Source organism: Arachis ipaensis, chromosome B3, assembly GCF_059453495.1.
Source record: "Arachis ipaensis isolate K30076 ecotype BB chromosome B3, ASM5945349v1, whole genome shotgun sequence".
NCBI lineage: Eukaryota > Viridiplantae > Streptophyta > Magnoliopsida > Fabales > Fabaceae > Arachis > Arachis ipaensis.
Genome location: NC_142438.1, coordinates 7,141,335 through 7,159,970, shown reverse-complemented (window position 1 = coordinate 7,159,970; position 18,636 = coordinate 7,141,335). Strand labels below are relative to the sequence as shown.

At 28.5% G+C, this 18,636-nt stretch overlaps 1 protein-coding gene and 1 long non-coding RNA gene across 2 annotated transcripts; one reads left to right on the top strand and one right to left on the bottom strand.

Moving 5' to 3' along the window:
* Positions 1-3,615: 3,615 nt before the first annotated feature.
* Positions 3,616-5,251, bottom strand: LOC148569722 (uncharacterized). The gene is made up of 2 exons (XR_015907562.1): positions 5,157-5,251; positions 3,616-4,260 (listed from the first exon to the last, which is right to left on the bottom strand). It is a non-coding gene; the product is annotated as an uncharacterized LOC148569722 (long non-coding RNA).
* An 11,688-nt stretch (positions 5,252-16,939) lies between these two features.
* LOC107628900 (BURP domain-containing protein BNM2A) lies at positions 16,940-18,187 on the top strand. Its single transcript, XM_016331532.3, has 2 exons — positions 16,940-17,098; positions 17,178-18,187. The coding sequence occupies exons 1-2, from the start codon at positions 17,024-17,026 to the stop codon at positions 17,988-17,990; spliced, it is 888 nt and encodes a 295-aa protein (XP_016187018.1). The 5' UTR covers positions 16,940-17,023; the 3' UTR covers positions 17,991-18,187.
* The last annotated feature ends 449 nt before the right edge of the window (positions 18,188-18,636 follow it).

Genomic DNA, 18,636 nt, shown 5'->3' with positions numbered 1-18,636 from the left:
AATGTCCGTTTTTAAAATCTTTGGGGACTAATCTGGGTAATTACTCTGCCGGAAAATGAATTGGGGACTGATTTGTCTGCCAGAGTAAAACCTTGGGGACTGATCCGTGTATTAATTTTCTTTGGGGACTAAAATGTCTGATTCTAAAATCCTCAGGACTGATTTGGGTAATTACTCTTAATTTTATTATTGGAGTAAAGGTTCAATTTTAACTATGTCTATTTTTACAAAAGATAAAATATTTTTTGTAAAAAAAAATGACATTTCAGTCCTTAATTTTTTATTTTAGAATAATGACTTTTTTATTAAAAAAATCTGTTAAATAATAATAAAAATTAATTTTGTAGAGATTTTATTTGTAATGTGTGGGAGTTTAAACTCCCACAAACTATTAGTAGTTTATTTTTGAAAATTTTTTTTATCGGCGGTGGTTAAATAGAGAAAGACCATTGTTAGAAATGATGTCGCAAGAAAAAAAGTAATTACAGTACAAAAATTTTTTAAATAAAAAAAAATAGCATAGAACAAGAAATGAAATAAGATAACATTAATGTTGATGATATTTGTATTGCTGATGATGAAAATAGAAGAGATAATGATGATGATAAAGTACGGTTATATAATAGAAATAGTAAAAGTAAAAGTAATAATGATGAGAATGAAGAAAGTGGTGGTAGTAGCGGTCATAGTTGGTTATATTAGGAGTGTTCATTGATCGGATCCGATTCGCATATCCGCGGTGTTTATCTGATCTGAAAATTGCGAATTTTGTGTTGGTATCCGCATATCCGATCCGCATATCCGCGTATCCGCAAAAATAAAGAAATAAATAATAAAACATTCTTTTTATGTTTTATTTCAATTAATAATTATCATATATGTTGTATTATTTTAATTTATTATTTAAAAAAAGTATACATAATATTTTAAGAGTAAACATATTTAAAAAATAGAAAAATGAATTTTTGTTGATATTTTTTTAATAAAAATAAGCTTTTAAAAATATTTTTGTGTTTTGCGAATATATATGATATCTGATCCGATCCGATCCGCAAATGTGCGGATCGGATCAGATCGGATCCAACCTAAAAAACTGCGGGTATTTGATCTGATCCGATGATTTTAGTGCGGATCAGATCGAAATTTTGGCCATATCCAATCCGCGTGCACCCCTAGGTTATATTGTTAAAAAAAAATTGTAGGAATTTAAAACTCCCACAAACTACAAATAAAACTTCTACAAAATTAATTTTTGTTATTATTCAATAAATTTTTTAATAGAAGAGTCATATTATCCTTAAATAAAAAGACTAAGAATCAAAGTGTCTCCTTTTTTTTGGGTAAAAGATGCCTTATTCTTTATGAAAATGAACAGAGATTGAGTTGAATCTTTACTTTTATTATTGTGAAAATAGGATAAAACAAGAAATTGAAAATATGACAAAAAAATAGAAATATAAAAATTAATATTTTTGTATTTTGTTTAGTAATAAATTAAAATAAATTATGAAAATTTAATTTATTCTCATTTTTTTGGAAAATTAGGAAAAAATTATAATAATAAAAAGTATAATTATAAAAAATTACTAAAAATAATAAAAAAATAAAAAATAAGTGATATTTTTTATTAGTGTTTCTGTTAAGGGTGTTCAAATTCAAATCGATCTAAATTAAACCGCTCATCCAATTCAATCCAAACTGAAACCGATTAAAACCGTACTAATTCAGATTTGATTGGATTATATTTTTTACAAACCGTTGGATCGGATCGAATTTCGGATCCACTTTTCATAACCGATCCAATCCAATCCAAGCCGCACAATGTGCTATAATATTATTATTTTATTATTATATTTACAATTATACTTATAAAATATTCAATTTGTTATGCATTTTTATATTATTCATGTATTATTATTATTTAATAAATATTTTATGTTCAAAATATTATTTATTTATTTATTTTAACTAACCTATAATTTTATTTCGATTGTCATATTATCGTTGGCTTTTTAAGATATTGTTGAAACTTGTTACGTTATTGTTAATTATTTAAAATTTGATGTTGAAACTTATTATATGTATTATTTTTTTTTAACTTACAAAACCGCAAATCTAATCCAATCCAAACTGCTTGAAATTGGATCGGATCGGATTGGATTTTTTAAAAAACATCATTCAATCCAAACCGCACCACAAGTAAATTAGTGTTCGAATCGGATGAATTTTTGACTCAAAACCAATCCAAACTGCACCGCAAACACCCCTAGTTTTTGTGTCGTTCATATCAAAATGAACACAAAATATATTAATTCAATATTATTAAACACAATATTAATTCAAAATCAACACAAAATATATTAATTCAATATTATTAATACAACCAAATATATACAATCAGATTTCTAGCACCCTCATCTATCTACTCCTTTGTCCCATATTCTTGATTATTTCTCTAATTTATTATTGTTTTATCTTGTTATTAGTCTTTTAGCTGGGAAGAGTATCAATATTCAAATCATGCATGATGTAATGTGGGGAAAGCCTTCTAATAATGGTCGACGACAACAATATATTTCATTTGTAGCAGAGATATCCTAACATAAAACCCTCCAAAAAAGAGCCATGCCTAACACAAACTTGATACAATAATAATAATAATAATAATAATAATAATAATAATCAAAATCAAAATATTTTATCAGTTGTTAAAAAAATAAATTTAAAAAATTCAACTCATGTGATCTAAATAATTTAACACAAAAGATAAAATACTTTAATGATTATTTTATCACAGATAATAATAAGAAGAAATGAGAGTCGAATACACGACTATATTCGATTGCCAACTTTTTTAACAGCCTATAAGTTACTCTTTAAATATTTCAATTCTCATATTTATAATTTTGGTCTCTCATTATTATTTAAAACAAAAATATAATTTATACACCAAAATCAAACTTAATTATAAATAGATGCATAATTAATTTATTTTTAATATATTTCTTTTATTTTAATATGTATTCTACTCTATTAATTAATTAATTTTAATATATACCTAATATGTTATTTAAATTATAGATTTCTCCCTAATTTTAGAATTAGTTCAATTTTATTAGAGATATAATTATTTTAAGGTTAATTTTTCTTATCGAATTAAGTTATTGAAAAAAGTGGTATCATCCCATGATATTTATTACCAATCAAAGCAAGGTCATCGTTAGCCATCACAGGCGGAGTTAGACTAAATTTTTAGAGAGAGACAAAAATTAATTTTATAATATAAAAAGATTATACTAAGACTCAGTTTGGAAAAATAATTTAATTAATTTTTTTTTGAAAAAATAACTTAAATAATAAATTATTATATTAAAAGTAGCTTATAAATAAGTTATTTTGTATTTGGATTTTTAGTTTTAAAAGTGCTTATTTTATAGAAATATGATAAAAAGTAGAAGTATTATGAGAGAAGTTATTATTTTTAACTTCTGTATAAACTCCTAAATAGCTTTTTAGAAAACCGTAATTTGGTTTTGAAAATTGTACCAGACATTAATACTACTATTTTTCATAAGTCAAAAGCTAAAAAAAATTACTTTTTAAAACTTCTCAAACGGACCTAAATATTTTAGGAGACTGAATTAAAATTTTTATATAATTTATGAAAAAACAGCCTAAGATTTAGAGGGAATCATTGTCCCCCTTTGTAATTTACATGAGACTCCGATTCTGAAGCATTATTATTTGGACCACGAAAGAAGTGGCCGATTTATTATATATTCAATACATAGAAAGTAATGCACTCAATTTTCCAATTGTGCGTTAGTCATTATACTTAGTGACACTTGGAATGGGTTCAAATTCTTTATTATAAGTAGTAACACTTGGTCTTGGTTCAAATTCATTGTTGTAAGCTGTAACACTTGGTCTTGGCTCAAATCCACTATTTTTCAACTTGGATTGAATATTATCATTATTGTAAGCTGTCATACTTGGTCTTGGCTCAAATTCATTGTTCTTTAGCATGCCATGAACGTTATCATTGTTGTAAGCAGTAACACTTGGTCTTGCCTCAAATTCTTTATTATTCTTCAACTTAGAATGAATATTCTCATCATTGTAAGCTGTAACACTTGGTCTTGGTTCAAAATCTTATAGAATCATCTCTCTTTCCATGATCACCTTCTTCTCTTCACATTTCTGCTTATTAGGACATTCATCAAGTAATATCTCTTTTCTTGATTCCACAGAGGTAACAAACTTATCCACAAAAAATTATGAGAAGATCAATACAATAATCTCAACTCCCAATTCAGGAATGTTACATCAGATAATTTTATAAACAAATATAAAAATGAATAATTAAAAAAATAATTTCAAGATTAATTATTAAAAATTCCACTGTAGAATTATTTATGCATGATTTTAGAATATAATGAAGCATATAATGCCTAGCACAAAAAAAAAAAGGGGTGTATATGCTATGTTCCTCGTAATATTTCTTCAATATATATTAATTTTTTTTTTACAAAAAATAGGAGACTCGAACCCGCAACCTCTTAATTGAGTACGGGGAAACTATGCCATTTGAGTTATAACTCATTGGCTTCAATATATATATTAATTACTTTGTTAGTTTCTATAATTTTATTAAATTTATAATTAAATTTATAATTAAATTTTTATAATTTTTTTTAAATTTAATTTTTAGGTTATTTTTTATTTTATAATTAAATTTTTGTCAATATAAAAATTATTAGAGTTAACGAAAATTTTTTTTACAAATTAAAGATATTCACAATTAAAAATTTAATTAGATATTTAATCATATATTTTTTAGAAGTAATATTCTATTATTTTTAATATTTTTTATATAAAAAAAGATCTAATTACAAAATTAAAGCTAATGTAAAAATTCAATTATATATATATATATATATATATAAACTTAATTATAAATTTAGTCAAATTATAAACACTAACATGAATAATTAAATTATATATATATAGTCTACGTTACTATTGAGTATGAATTGATTGTTGACGTTAATGAAGGAGTACTAGAATGCGAGAACAAATAATGAGTTAAAGACAATAATGAAGTACATCATTAAAATCAAAAGTGGAAATAAATGAATGAAAAGGAAAGCATATACCAAAAGGAGGAAGAGAAGGGAGAGGGAAGCAAGAGTAGTTGGCTTCATCATGATTCTCAAGCCTCACTTTTTCTATTGCTTTGTTTGTATATATAGTATGTATGAGTGTGGAATGATAGGTCATCTAATCATCTATTTATAGGATAAGCACCATATGATAGTGGAATAGCATATATATTATTACTGGATGACTATTACTTGTAATTAACTCATGGAAAATTCAAAAGAATTATTTTATTTTCATCTGGATAAATATTTTGTTTTGGTATATATATGTAGGTCCAAAAAATTGTTAAAGAATTTGGATTTCTGTAAATTGATTTTAGAAAGCTCGAATTGTTATTTGGAATGAGTTGAACTAAAAATTTCATAATTAATCTTGTAGGGATATTAAAAAATGACTTTATTGAGATTTAATCCAAATGTTTTCAGAAATATTTGTGTTGAATAATGAACAAAAGAATAGAAAAATATTAGTGACTAAAAACTAAAATTTGCGGTCAATATACCCAAAAATATATTTAAGGCAAAGTATTATTACTAATATATTAAGTATTTGTATAATTTAAATTATCGTTGAATTTAACCAAGAAGGATATAATTAGTGGTAAGTTAACTAGCTTCTCAATGAATAAGAGTATCAAGCTACATTGTAAATATCACTACAGCAAATAGGAAGGATAGCAGCAGTTAATTAGTGGCTATTTATCAAACCATTACAAATTAATAAGATAGGATGGTTATGATAGCGGTTTAGACTTCTGCTATAAAAGGAGCTAAGATAGTAGCAGTTAGCTTTTTAATTGTCGTAAGCCAATGTTCTAAGTGTCTCGTCATCCACTCGACCAGAACTCCAAAGCTCTAAAGTCTGAACAATCCTCTTTCTCCAACCTAGTTTCTCTTCGACCAGCAACATAACGCCATCATCGATCATCACCCCAGTATCTTCGTTAGAACCATATAACCACCACAATCGATCATCCTTCACCGAATAACCACCGCGAAAACCCTTTCTCTCTTTCTCTTTTCCTGTCTCCTGCCTTCTCTTCTGTCTTGCTGCCGGCTACCATCCAGTGCTGCCGTGACCATCTTTTTTTTCTCCTCACAACTTCGCATTGTGGTTCTCTAGCTCACCCTTGCCTCCCTCATTCCCAGTCGCAGAATCAGAACAGAGCTATTCTAGTTCCAGCGAGTTCAGACGCAGCAGCGACTAGTCACTGCCACTGCATCCCTCTCTCCTGATTCTTGCTCTGTTCTTTGCCTCAGGTTTTCAGATCACTTTTTTTTTCTGATTTATTTTAATTAATTTAGGATTAGTTATATGTTGATTGTAGTGTTAATTTGATTTGGTTAGGATTATTTGTTGCTGTTAGTTGAGTTTAGGTTAGAATTAATGTTAGTTTATGCATAATTAAACATATTTTTAAGAGCTTTTTGAGTTTAAATTTCAATTTGTTTAGATTTATTGACTAATACTTTGTTGAATCTCTGCAAAATACTACTGATTTTTTATGTCATTGGTGCTGAATTTTAATTTAATGTTGTAAAAAATATTTGTTAGTATTATTTTGTGTTGTTTATATTTTTATATGCTAAATATTTGATAATATACCAAGTATTTTAAATATGTTTCACCATATTAATCCGAATAATTTCGATAATATTTTGCTATATTTTGGCACTAGTAAGTACAATTGTAAAAGTTTAATTCCTGTTGAGTACTTTAACTTCTTGATACTCTTTTACATTTTTTGATATTCAAAATGTGGTGTTTTATGCGAAAAATATATATATATATACACTGTGAAGAGATCTTTTTGCAACAACAAGGTTTTTATATATACAATTTTTTTAGATTATTTACAACAATTATACCCATAAAATTAAATAGGAGAAACGACAAAGCAACTCTAAAATATAATTAGTCATCTCCATCGATATTATCATCAAAGATAATTAAATACTCATGAGAGCCCTGTCAAAAAACAAAACAACAAATTAACCAAAAAAATAAACATATACATTAAATTAATAAAGAAAATTCATTGCATAATGAAGAGATAAAAAAAGAGATAAATATTAAATTGGTATCTGAAAGATTTTGATACTGACAAAATGATATTTGACTTTTGTTATTGACAAAATAATTCCTAAAAGATTTTAAAATTTGACAAGCGTATTTCCCAACTTGTCGGAGCACATCTCCGACAAGCACGCTACTGGTGTGGCCACTGTATTTTGTTGAGATGGCAAAAACCCTCTCCAACCCTAATCCCTCCCCTCCCCAATGCATTCTCTCCCTTCCCCTCTCCAACGCACTCTTCCCCTTCTCATTCTCACACATACACTAAAAGTTATTAGCAACAAACTACCAAGAATCCTACTCCAGATGAGAATGGCTAAATATCAGTGTAAAAGGTTCTCCTCTTAATTTCTATTATGATGGCGATGAAAACTTGAAAATATGTTCATAAGTTTTCCTACTAAAGATAAAGATCTCTCATCTAGCCACATTTCTTATTTTATTATAGAAAAAGTCTAGAGCCAGCAATTTTGTTAAATTCTGGCCAGCATGTAACCAGCAAAGAAAAGTGAGCCATTGGATGAAATTTCACACCAATCTCACACCATTAAAACCATAATTGATAGCTACTTGATGGCTATAAATCACAAAAGTTGCTAGCCCCCTAGCATTCCTCTTTCATTATTAAGAAAGTACCAAACCCAGAAGGATCTTTCTATGTCCAGTACCAAACCCTAAACACAATTCACTCTCTTCCAAAGTGAGTCAAAGATCGTTGCTTTAATGGCTAAATACTTACTACCCCACAGCAATTTCAAAAAAAAAAAATGAGAAGCCACAAATTATATTCTTTCCTATTATTGTTGTTCTTAATCTTTTGAGAAGGTTGAGAAGCACGACACGCAGAAGCAGAGGCGGAGCCAGAAAAGGCAAGTCACAGTGGAGCCAAGATAGCTGTTTCAACACAGATAGAAGAGGCACGGCAAGGCAGCGATTGGCAGCGAGCATCGAGCAGATACGAGCGGCAAATAGAGGTGAGCAGCAAGCTGTTGGGAGCACGAGCTATATCGAGAAACGAGCTGTTGCGAGCAGCGATTGGCGGCAGGGAGACGAGGCACAGCTACCGGCCAGAGGCACGGAGACGAGGTCGATGAGTGAGGCGCCGCTGCTGTGTGTCCTGTTTTTTCTGCTTGACCGCACAGAGAGAAGCGAGATGATACAGGGACGACGCGACAAGACGGTGACTATGCGGCTCTGTGAGGGTGGGAAGTTGAGGCGCCGTTTTGGCCTGTCTCACAGTAAGAGAGCGAGAGTGTTTATGGTGGAGGAAGGGAGGATTAGGATTGGAAAATTTTCACTTATTATTGATCTAATTTAATTATTAATTACATCTAAGTAATTAGTCTAGGAATGCTGCAATCTCGGCAAAACACGGTGACCACGTCAGCAGCGTGGTCACTGGAGATGTGCTTCGGCGAGTTTGGGGGCACGCTTGTCAAATTTTAAAATCTTTCAAGAATTATTTTGTCAATAACAAAAGTCAAGTACCATTTTGTCAGCTTCAGAATCTTTTGAGTACCGATTTGATATTTGCCTCGAGAAAAAAATTACAAACTTAACTTAAAAATCTTTAGTATTAATTTTCTTTTTGTCTTCCACAAACTCATCAAGCCTGTCAGAATATATCAGAATGAATTAGCATCCATTAGAATTATTTAGTATATCTGAATATTTATTATAGAATATTACGTCTTTATTATTACGATTCTTTTGACACCTATAAATATCATTTTATATTGTATCAATCTAGACAACTTAAATATACTCAATAATACACAATTTTTTTTTAATTCAGTCTCTTATTTCTAACCAAGCCAAAGAAAAGAATTAGGTCGGAGACCTCGAGGATGTCATGGCCATCGCTATCTCAAGCTGGTGGAACAAAAAGTATTATTAATGAAGAATTATTCAATGATACAATCAATTCTCTAGGATCCTCATCATCGACGATCTATCTAATCCCCTTGTCCCATATTCTTGGTCAATTTTTAATTTACTATTGTTGTTTTATATTGTATGTTTTAGACTTTTAGCTAGAGAGAGTATCAATAATATGCAATAATGCACGATGTAATTCTAGGAAAGCCTTCTAATAATTTGGTCCATCATTATTTAAAATTTAGATTTGTTCGTAATTTTTTTTTAGAGAAAAGAAACTCAGTAGAACAAGGTAGAACGAAATCATATAAATTATCTAAATAAAAACGCAATAAGAAAGCAAATTAAAATGACAAGTTTTATGCCTACCAAATATACTAGACCGACCTAATAACAAGACCTACCAATATATATACTAGATCTAATGAGACTATCATCGATCTCCAATTTCATCTTTGACAAAACCATCAAAAATCAAATGTTACACCATTCTTTATATCTTACCAATGATTTATGTGAATAATTTCTCTAACTTCTCACTATACCATAGAAGGCTTTTAGCGGCAAATTTTTCTTTAACTGCCGCTAAACAGCTTAGCAATGGTCTTCATCCTTTAAGGAGCTGATAAATGATTTTGCGACGATTTTCAACAACAGCTAATATAATCACTGCTAAATAAATAACTGATTTGCGATGATTTATAACTGATATTATTTTTTACAAAAAGATATTCTCCTATCTACCAATCAAATATATATTCTAAATAACAACAAAAAATTCAATAAAGCAACAACTCAAACAACAAATAATGTTCAACAATTTCAATATTTTTTTTAGGTAACACACACATATATATAATTTCTATGCTGAATAATACCTAATTTATTCAATTTCTCTTTAACAAGACAACTAAAACAAATCTGGTGATCAGAACCCTAATTATATAGTCTATATTTTAAATAATATAAAATTGAATAAATCTTAAAATGTTTAAAATAAAATTGGAATAAAAAAAATAAATTTAAAGAATAAGATTAAAATTTTGACAAAAGGTGAGGGTATGTAAAACTTTTGCTTTTTCCCTTCCAAAAAATTAGTATCTTAATCTCATCATTAAGCACACCATAAACGTTCTTCGCACTGCACTAAATTATCTTCACTTTGTATAGATTTTAATCAATTTAAGTGTATATTAGAATTAATTATTAAAATTAATTAATAATATAAAATATATATTAAAATATAAAATATATATTAAAAAAATTAAAAATATATATTTATACAAAAATATATAACAAATAATTTTAATAATTAATTTTAATGTATAAATAATATTTATTGTTAGAATAAAATACAAATTAAAGCGTGGCAGCTTCAAATACATGATCAAGTTATTAACGATCTGGGAAATTGTACAATCATATACACGTGACAAGATAAGATTTAGTGAATCTCTTCGATCAGAAGATTCGCTTGAAAATAATACGATTTACGATAAATTTCACAAAAAAAAAGGTGATTACACACACATATATATATATATATATATATATATATATATATATATATATATATATATATATATATATATATATATATATGTTATTATTATTACGTAAGTAATTTGGGATAAGATTTAGTGAATCTCTTCGATCAGAAGATTCGCTTGAAAATAATACGATTTACGATAAATTTCACAAAAAAAAAAGTGATTACACACACACATATATATATATATATGTTATTATTATTACGTAAGTAATTTGGGATAGGTTTGAAGGATCGGTCCAAGTGTCAATGGAAGATGGCCTCCGACTTATTCACGTGCGAGAGCCGCCGTCTGAGTTACTTATTTTGAAGAATAGGGAGTTGGTACCTACAAAGACATTTCAATGTTTAAGTTAGCAAGAGATTCAGCAGGTTTAGAGAGTATTGGAACTTAGGGCTTGTTTGGGTGAACTTTTAAGAAAAGATCTTTTTTTGAGTTATCTTTTTTTAAAAGATTTTATAGAGAAGTAAAAGTAATTTTATATTTGGATATCTCATGTAAAAAGGTCTTTTTATCAATCAATTATATTTGGGTATAACAATATAAAAGTACTTTTTTGTTTATTTATTACATGAAAAATATCTTTTTTTTAAGAAAAAATATCTTTTAAAAAAAGATGTAAATTACAGCTTCTCAAAAAAGATCTTTTTTTATTTTACTAGTACTTTTATTTTTACTACTAGAAATTTACCAAACATGTTAAAAAATAAAAAAAGATCTTTTTTCATTGAAAAAAGATCTTTTTTTAACAAAATAATGGCACCCAAACATGCACTTAGAGATACCTGAGGGGTGTCAGGGTATATATAGTGGTGATCTAATAACCACCGTTGGAGTAATTCCACTTTTGGAGGTGGATAACCATCTCTTTATCTTAGGGTTGTTGAGATATTGCTCCTAGAAGTGGGTTGAGAGATTTTTGGGATAGTTACTTATTTAAATAAGTGTTATCTGCCAACTCACCTCGAGCCCGACCTCTTTAGGGAGGAGTCTCCGTTAGGGGTGTTCAAATCCAAACCGATCCAAATTAAACCGCTCATCCAATCCAATCCAAACCGAAAACCGATTAAAACCGCACTAATTCGGATTTGATTGGATTTTATTTTTTGCAAACCGCTGGATTGAATCGGATTTCGGATCTACTTTTCATAACCGATCCAATCCAATCCAAACCGCACAATGTGCTATAATATTATTATTTTATTATTATATTTACAATTATACTTATAACATGTTCAATTTGTTATACATTTTTCTATTATTCATGTATTATTATTATTTAATAAATATTTTATGTTCAAAATGTTATTTATTTATTTATTTTAACTAACCTATAATTTTATTTCTATTGTTATGTTATCGTTGGCTTTTTAAGATATTGTTAATTATTTAAAATTTGATATTGAGACTTGTTATATGTATTTAATTTTTTTTATTTAAAAAACCGCAAATTCAAACCGATTTAAACCGCTTGTAATCGGATCGGATCGAATCGGATTTCCAAAAAAATTTCATCCAATCCAAACCGCACCGCACATAAATTAAGCGTTCGAATTGGATGACTTTTTCCCTTAAAATCGAACCAAACCGCACCGCGAACACCCCTAGTCTTCGTCAAACCCGATCTCTTTAAAAGAGGTCGAGTTAAACTAAACCTTTTTAGCTTATTTAGACCTAGATCATAGTATTGAGTTAGAGTATATATATATATATATATATATATATATATATATATATATATTCACAGATAATAAATATTATACCTACACAATTGGACATTATCAATGTGTTTGCTATATAGCTACTATATTCAATCGCATAATTATATTGCTTATATATTGATTATTGATTATTTACCAAGTATTTCCGTTTAATGATTAATTACTAGTTTAAATGATTATTCACACATGGAAAAAGAGATAAAATTATACCTAGTGCGTGTTTCATTTTCACTTTTGCTTTTTCAGCTTTTTCCTTTTTTCTTTTACCTCAAAACATAATTTTCACGTTTTTTTATTGTTTGTTGTTTTATATGTTTGTTAGACTTCTTTTTAGCTAGGAAGAGTATCAATATTTTAAATCATTCCTAATGTAATGTTAGATGTAGTTAACTTCACGTGAAGTTGATAGTTGAAATTTATTAAATGATTTAATTAATTTGAGTCCACTCTCTAAAACCGTCTATTAAATGATAGACTGATTTCGTGGGTTAATAAATGAAATGGAAAAGTCTAAAAGGCCAGCAACTTTGTTAAATTCTAGCCAGCATGTAACCAGTAAAGAAAAATGAGCCATTGGATGAAATTTCACATCAATCTCACACCATTAAAATCATCATTGGTGGCTATTTGATGGCTACAAATCACAAAAGTTACTGACCCCTAGCATTCCTCAAATGAAATAACCAAAATTTAGAAATTCAACTCAAGTATCTAAATAATTTAATACAAAAATAAAATACTTTTTAATGATTGTTTTATCCCAGAAGATATTAAGAAGAATGAATGAGATTTGAATACACCACTAGATTCAATTGCAAACTTTTTGACAGCTTACTAGTTACTCTTTAAATATTTTAATTCCAATGTTTATAATTTTTGTCTCTCGTTACGTGAATTCTGGATTTGTTCCAAATAATTTTAGAATTGGTTCAATGTACACTTTACTATATCCATCTTAAATATAAAACTGAACTAGTCATAAAATATTCATAACAAAATTAAAATTAATTTAAATTTTAAGAATAAAATTAATTAAAATTTTTACAAAAATTGAGAGTAAAAACTCCCTTTGGAAAATTCATTATTTTAACCACAGCATTAAGACGTCACAAATATTATATGAATTTAATTTTGATCTATTGTTACATTATTAAAAGTAACTATTATTTATTATTAATTACATAAATGATCATCTAAAATAACATATATGATTGTACAATTATGTAAAATATTTGACATTATTAATACATTAAAATTAAACTCATATTATATTTGCATAAAAAAGTAACATCATGCAAGAGATTAATTATGATAATACGCTTGAGGAGCTATGAATATTTAGTTAGGGATGGCAATGAATAAGATAGAATATGATTTAAATTCAACTCTAATTCTACTCGCGAGTTAAATTTGTTACTAAAATTTAATCTTATTTATGGGTTGAGAACAACCCAACCCTAATCCTACCTACGGTTAATCCATTAGTATCCAATTTTACCCGCAAAATTTTATAAATATGCAATATTATTATATAATCTAATGAGCATGCAAATTAAAATTAATACAAATAACAATCATTCCATAAACAACACAATTGTACTATAAATAATATAACCATCAAATGTTTAATTCTACATAAAAATCTTTGATTAAATTAATAACACAAGCACAAATAAAATATTGTGATGTAATATTATACTTATATATCACTAAAATAGAATTAGTTTTTATATATGCAAAAGCGTTAAATTATTAATTGATGATATTGGCAAGTAAAGACTTTTTGCACTTACTTATAACATATTTTTATAATATATTATACATATATAGGGTGCGGGTTGATCGGGTAGGGTTGAGACTCAACTTGCGCTCTACCCGATCCACGCTCAAACCTACTCCGCACTCAACTTTACCTGCAACAGTTTGGGTTGGCAATTCTGCTCAACAGAATTGGATAGAGTTGAATACCTGTAAATAGAGTGTATGTTACCACTCCTATATTTAGTTTCGGGTTAAGTACGATTTTGGTCCCTAATGTAGAGGTCGAAAATTTATTTCGTTCCTAACCTTTTTTTCGCTATAAAATGGTCCCAAAGGTTTCAGTTTGTTTTAACATCGTCTTTCGGACGAAAATACCCTCCACCTTCTTCCCCAAAATTAACCAAATGCAGAAACAGAAGCAGGTAGAAGCAGAATGCAGAGACAGAAACAGAATGCAAAAGCAGAAAACAGAAACAATGAAACAACAACAACAATAAAACAACAACAACTAGAAGAACAACACCAACAACAAAATGGATAATGTAGCAACAACAAAAGTAAAACCAGAAACAGAACCAAAAACAAAAACAGAAGCAGAAGCAAAAATGGCGAGCGGTGCGCAAATGGCGACGGCGGCACTGAACGCGGTTTTCCGTTCTCCATCACAGACGGCGGCGGGTGCAGCGGCGCAGGGCGCAGGAAGCGGTAGCGCTACCTTCCCTTCCTGATTCTCTTTCTTCCCTCCTCCCTCCCATTCTCTTTCCCGCTTGTTCTCTTTCTTTTCTTTTTTTTTTTGTTTTTTATTTTATTTTATAATTTTTTTATGAAAGAATAATTTGGTAGTAAAAATAAAAAATTTGATAAAAATGACAATTTTAAAATAAACTAAAACTTTTGAAATCATTTTATAGCGAAAAAAAAAATTAAAGACAAAATAAATGATCGGCCTACAACCAAAATGGTACTTAACTCTTTAGTTTCTTATTAGAATGCTTTATCTTGAAAATAAGTAAACAAATAAAAATGCTCTATTTTTTGCATGACATTATTTTATAAATTTTATTTTCGATTTGAATAAAATACAAGTCATTAACAGGCTCGGAAATTGAACAGTTATAAAATTACATGAGAAGACAAGATTTGGTGAATGTTTTCGATCAGCGCTCCGTATCTGAACCACTCCTATATTATTATCAGGCAACTAGCATGCGTCCAGCGTGCTTGAAATTAAAATAACAAGAATTTATGACAAATTTCACCAAGAAAGTGATGAGTTACGACGGTAATAACTAATTTAATTTATACTACACCATATCTATGTCGCAGATGATAAAATATTCAATCATATTACATGTATATAAAAAAAATCAGCAACTAATTAATCATCACTTATGAAAAAAACATATATTTAGTATTTCAAAAATTCTATTATACTATTATAAATAAATTTGCTTATTTAGTTTGTTGCATTATTCTACAATATCTGTTGGAATATATATGGCAAAAAGGTTGTCGGGCCAATCTAACTTTAGTTGGCCGATGGTGGGGGAGATTGAGGGAAGTACAGTGGTGACTTATTGAGTATACGAGAATTCTTTTTTTTTTTTTTTTTGAAGAAGTGAGAAGAATAAAAGAAAATAAAAAATTCTATTTGTATATTAAAATCAGCCACTAAAATCAGTCATTAATATATTTGTGTATAAATATATGTGTAGTTTAATTTATTTTTAATGTATATTTATATTTCAACATATATTTTATATTAATAATTGATTTTAGTAGTTAATTTTAATGTATACATAACATAACTCAAAAAAAAAAATATTATAAATATAACTATTTATGCTGCTTCCTCCTTTAAACTTTTAAAACGAGTGACTTCACAGCATATTTCATTTTCACTTTTGCTTTCTTGACCTCTCTCAAATCAAAACATAATCTTCACGTTTTTTGTTATTTGGCTGTGCATTTGTAATTATTTTTAAATGCAAAACCAAAACACATGTAACTTCTTTGTTGATATAAATTTTTATTATTTTTTTATTAAAACTTATCTTAATTTTTGGTAATCTAATCTTTCTAAGCAAAATTTTCAGCTCATATTTTCCATTTAAAACGTGAATTTATTTTTTATTTAAAAGATCTTAAAAGTTAGCAATAATAGTTACAATATCATGAAACAACTCTTTGGTAAAAACTTAAATCAATAGAAACACCCATAATTGATGATATATAAAAATCTCTCTTAAGTTTGCGTTTCTTTTTTTTGTATAAACATTTTTTTGTCTTATACAATTTTTTTATTTGATATACCATTTTATAAAATTATTTTATTCTAAGAAACTAAAAAGAGATACATGAAAGATTATTCCTTTACCTAGCTATCAAACATGTGTCTCTATCAGATAATTCTGTATATGTAGTTGTATTTTTGGTGTGATCTTTATTTCAATGAAAAAATGACGTGCAAATAAGATATTATATTATTAGAAGAGTTTAAAGTGTACCGAAAATATCGATATTCTAGTTGTTTTAACCGTTGATCTGTAAAAAATATATATAATATATATTAATTGAAATCAACAGATAAAACAACTGGAATATTAGTGTTCCAGTACACTTGAAATTTTTCCTATATTATTATACATATGATATGATGTATCGCTGCCGGCCTGAAATTATTTGCTTTGTTTTTTATCAATAATTTAGAATTAAATAATAGATTTAATGCTAACGGATCATATTTTTGCATTTTTTTACTTTAACTAATTTGAACCACGTAGTACAATGGACCCTGCCTGATATCACTGTTCTTCATCTGAATTTAGTATCAAAGGGTGTGTATGTGGTAGTTGAAAGTAACAAAACTGTTCAATGCATTATTCAGATACAAACATGGCTGAAAATTTTCTACCATGGATCCTCTTGCTCCATTTCCTACTTATCATGGTATAATAAATTATGTTCAATTATTCTTAGATTCATGCAATTTATGGAATCTTTTAGTAATCTTATTATTGTTTTGCAGTGTTCATCTTATGGAATCATTGGAAGGGAATTGGGTATGAATCATGGAACAATAATAACATCTAATGATGATCACAAACATGATCATCATCATCATCATGACATAGATCCTTCTCTAATGGTGTTCTTGACAATGAAGGATTTGAAAGTAGGTCAAAGGATGCCAATTTATTTTCCCAAGAGAGACCCTTCAACTTCACCAAAGCTATGGCCAAAGCAAGAAGCTGATTCACTTCCTTTCTCGTTGGAAAAACTCCCACAACTCCTCCAACTCTTTGGCTTCGCCAGCGATTCTGCGCAGGCGAAAGCCATGGAAGATACCCTGAGGGAATGTGAGAGCAAGCCCATCAAAGGAGAGGTCAAGTTCTGTGCAACTTCCTTAGATTCCATGCTTGATTTCGCTCAAAGCATTCTTGGAAAAGATTCCGGGTTTCGAGTACTTTCAACTTCTCACAAGACTAAGTCTAGTGTGAGTTTCCAGAATTATACAATGTTAGAAGACATTAAAGAGATGGAAGCTCGGAAGATGGTGGCTTGTCACACCATGCCTTACCCTTATGGTGTTTTCTATTGCCATAGCCAGACAACTCAGAACAAGGTTTATAGTGTGCCACTTGAAGGTGACAATGGTGATAAGGTGGAAGCTATCGTTGTTTGTCATTTGGATACTTCGGAATGGGCTTCTTCTCATCCTTCATTTCAAGTTCTTGATGTTAAGCCTGGAACCTCTTCAGTGTGCCACTTTTTCCCTGCTGATAATCTTATCTTTGTTCCAAAAGTACTTCAATCCCATGCTGGATTTTCTGCCATGTGATGTTAGCAATTAATGTATGCATATGTTCCACTTACATAAAACTATTATCAATAATGTATGGATGTTGTGTGGTAAACTATGTGCCTTCAAGGTAAAAAAACCTCTTTTTTATTATCTTCATAACTCATAAGCATAGCGTTGAATCTTAATAATGGTCTATCTAGTTTATCATTTTGAATAGAAACCTGGTTTTGTGATATGTAGTAATCAATTAGTTATTATTAATATTTTTAATAGTATAAAATTATATTTAATAGTGTGAAATTATTATTTATTTTTTATTAATTAAGTACTAGTCGAATTTTAATAAAAGTACTAATCCTTAGATTTTATCTTTTGAATAATTATATCCTATAAATAACTTTTATCAAATACTATTAATTTATTTATTTATTTTTTTTTTGTCATAGGATTGGACAACCCCCAATCCTAGGTACACAACACAACCCACACACTCCTCACACATTTATCACATTTTTTCCCTCAAATGCATTCTCTAGAGTTTGAACTCTAGACCTTAGTGGTGGGGAGGGGTGAAATGCCACTGAGCTAAAGCTCTTCGGCACTATTAATTTTTTAAGTCGATAACAAAAAATCTGATAACATGAATAATGGACCAATTTTTTGGCCCACCAAAAATAAAAAA

Bases quoted from the DNA above. Each gene is read 5' to 3' on its own strand.
- LOC107628900 (XM_016331532.3), top strand. From the start codon at position 17,024: ATGCATTATTCAGATACAAACATGGCTGAAAATTTTCTACCATGGATC. The intron at 17,099-17,177 runs GTATAATAAATT...ATTGTTTTGCAG, and splicing joins TCCATTTCCTACTTATCATG to TGTTCATCTTATGGAATCAT.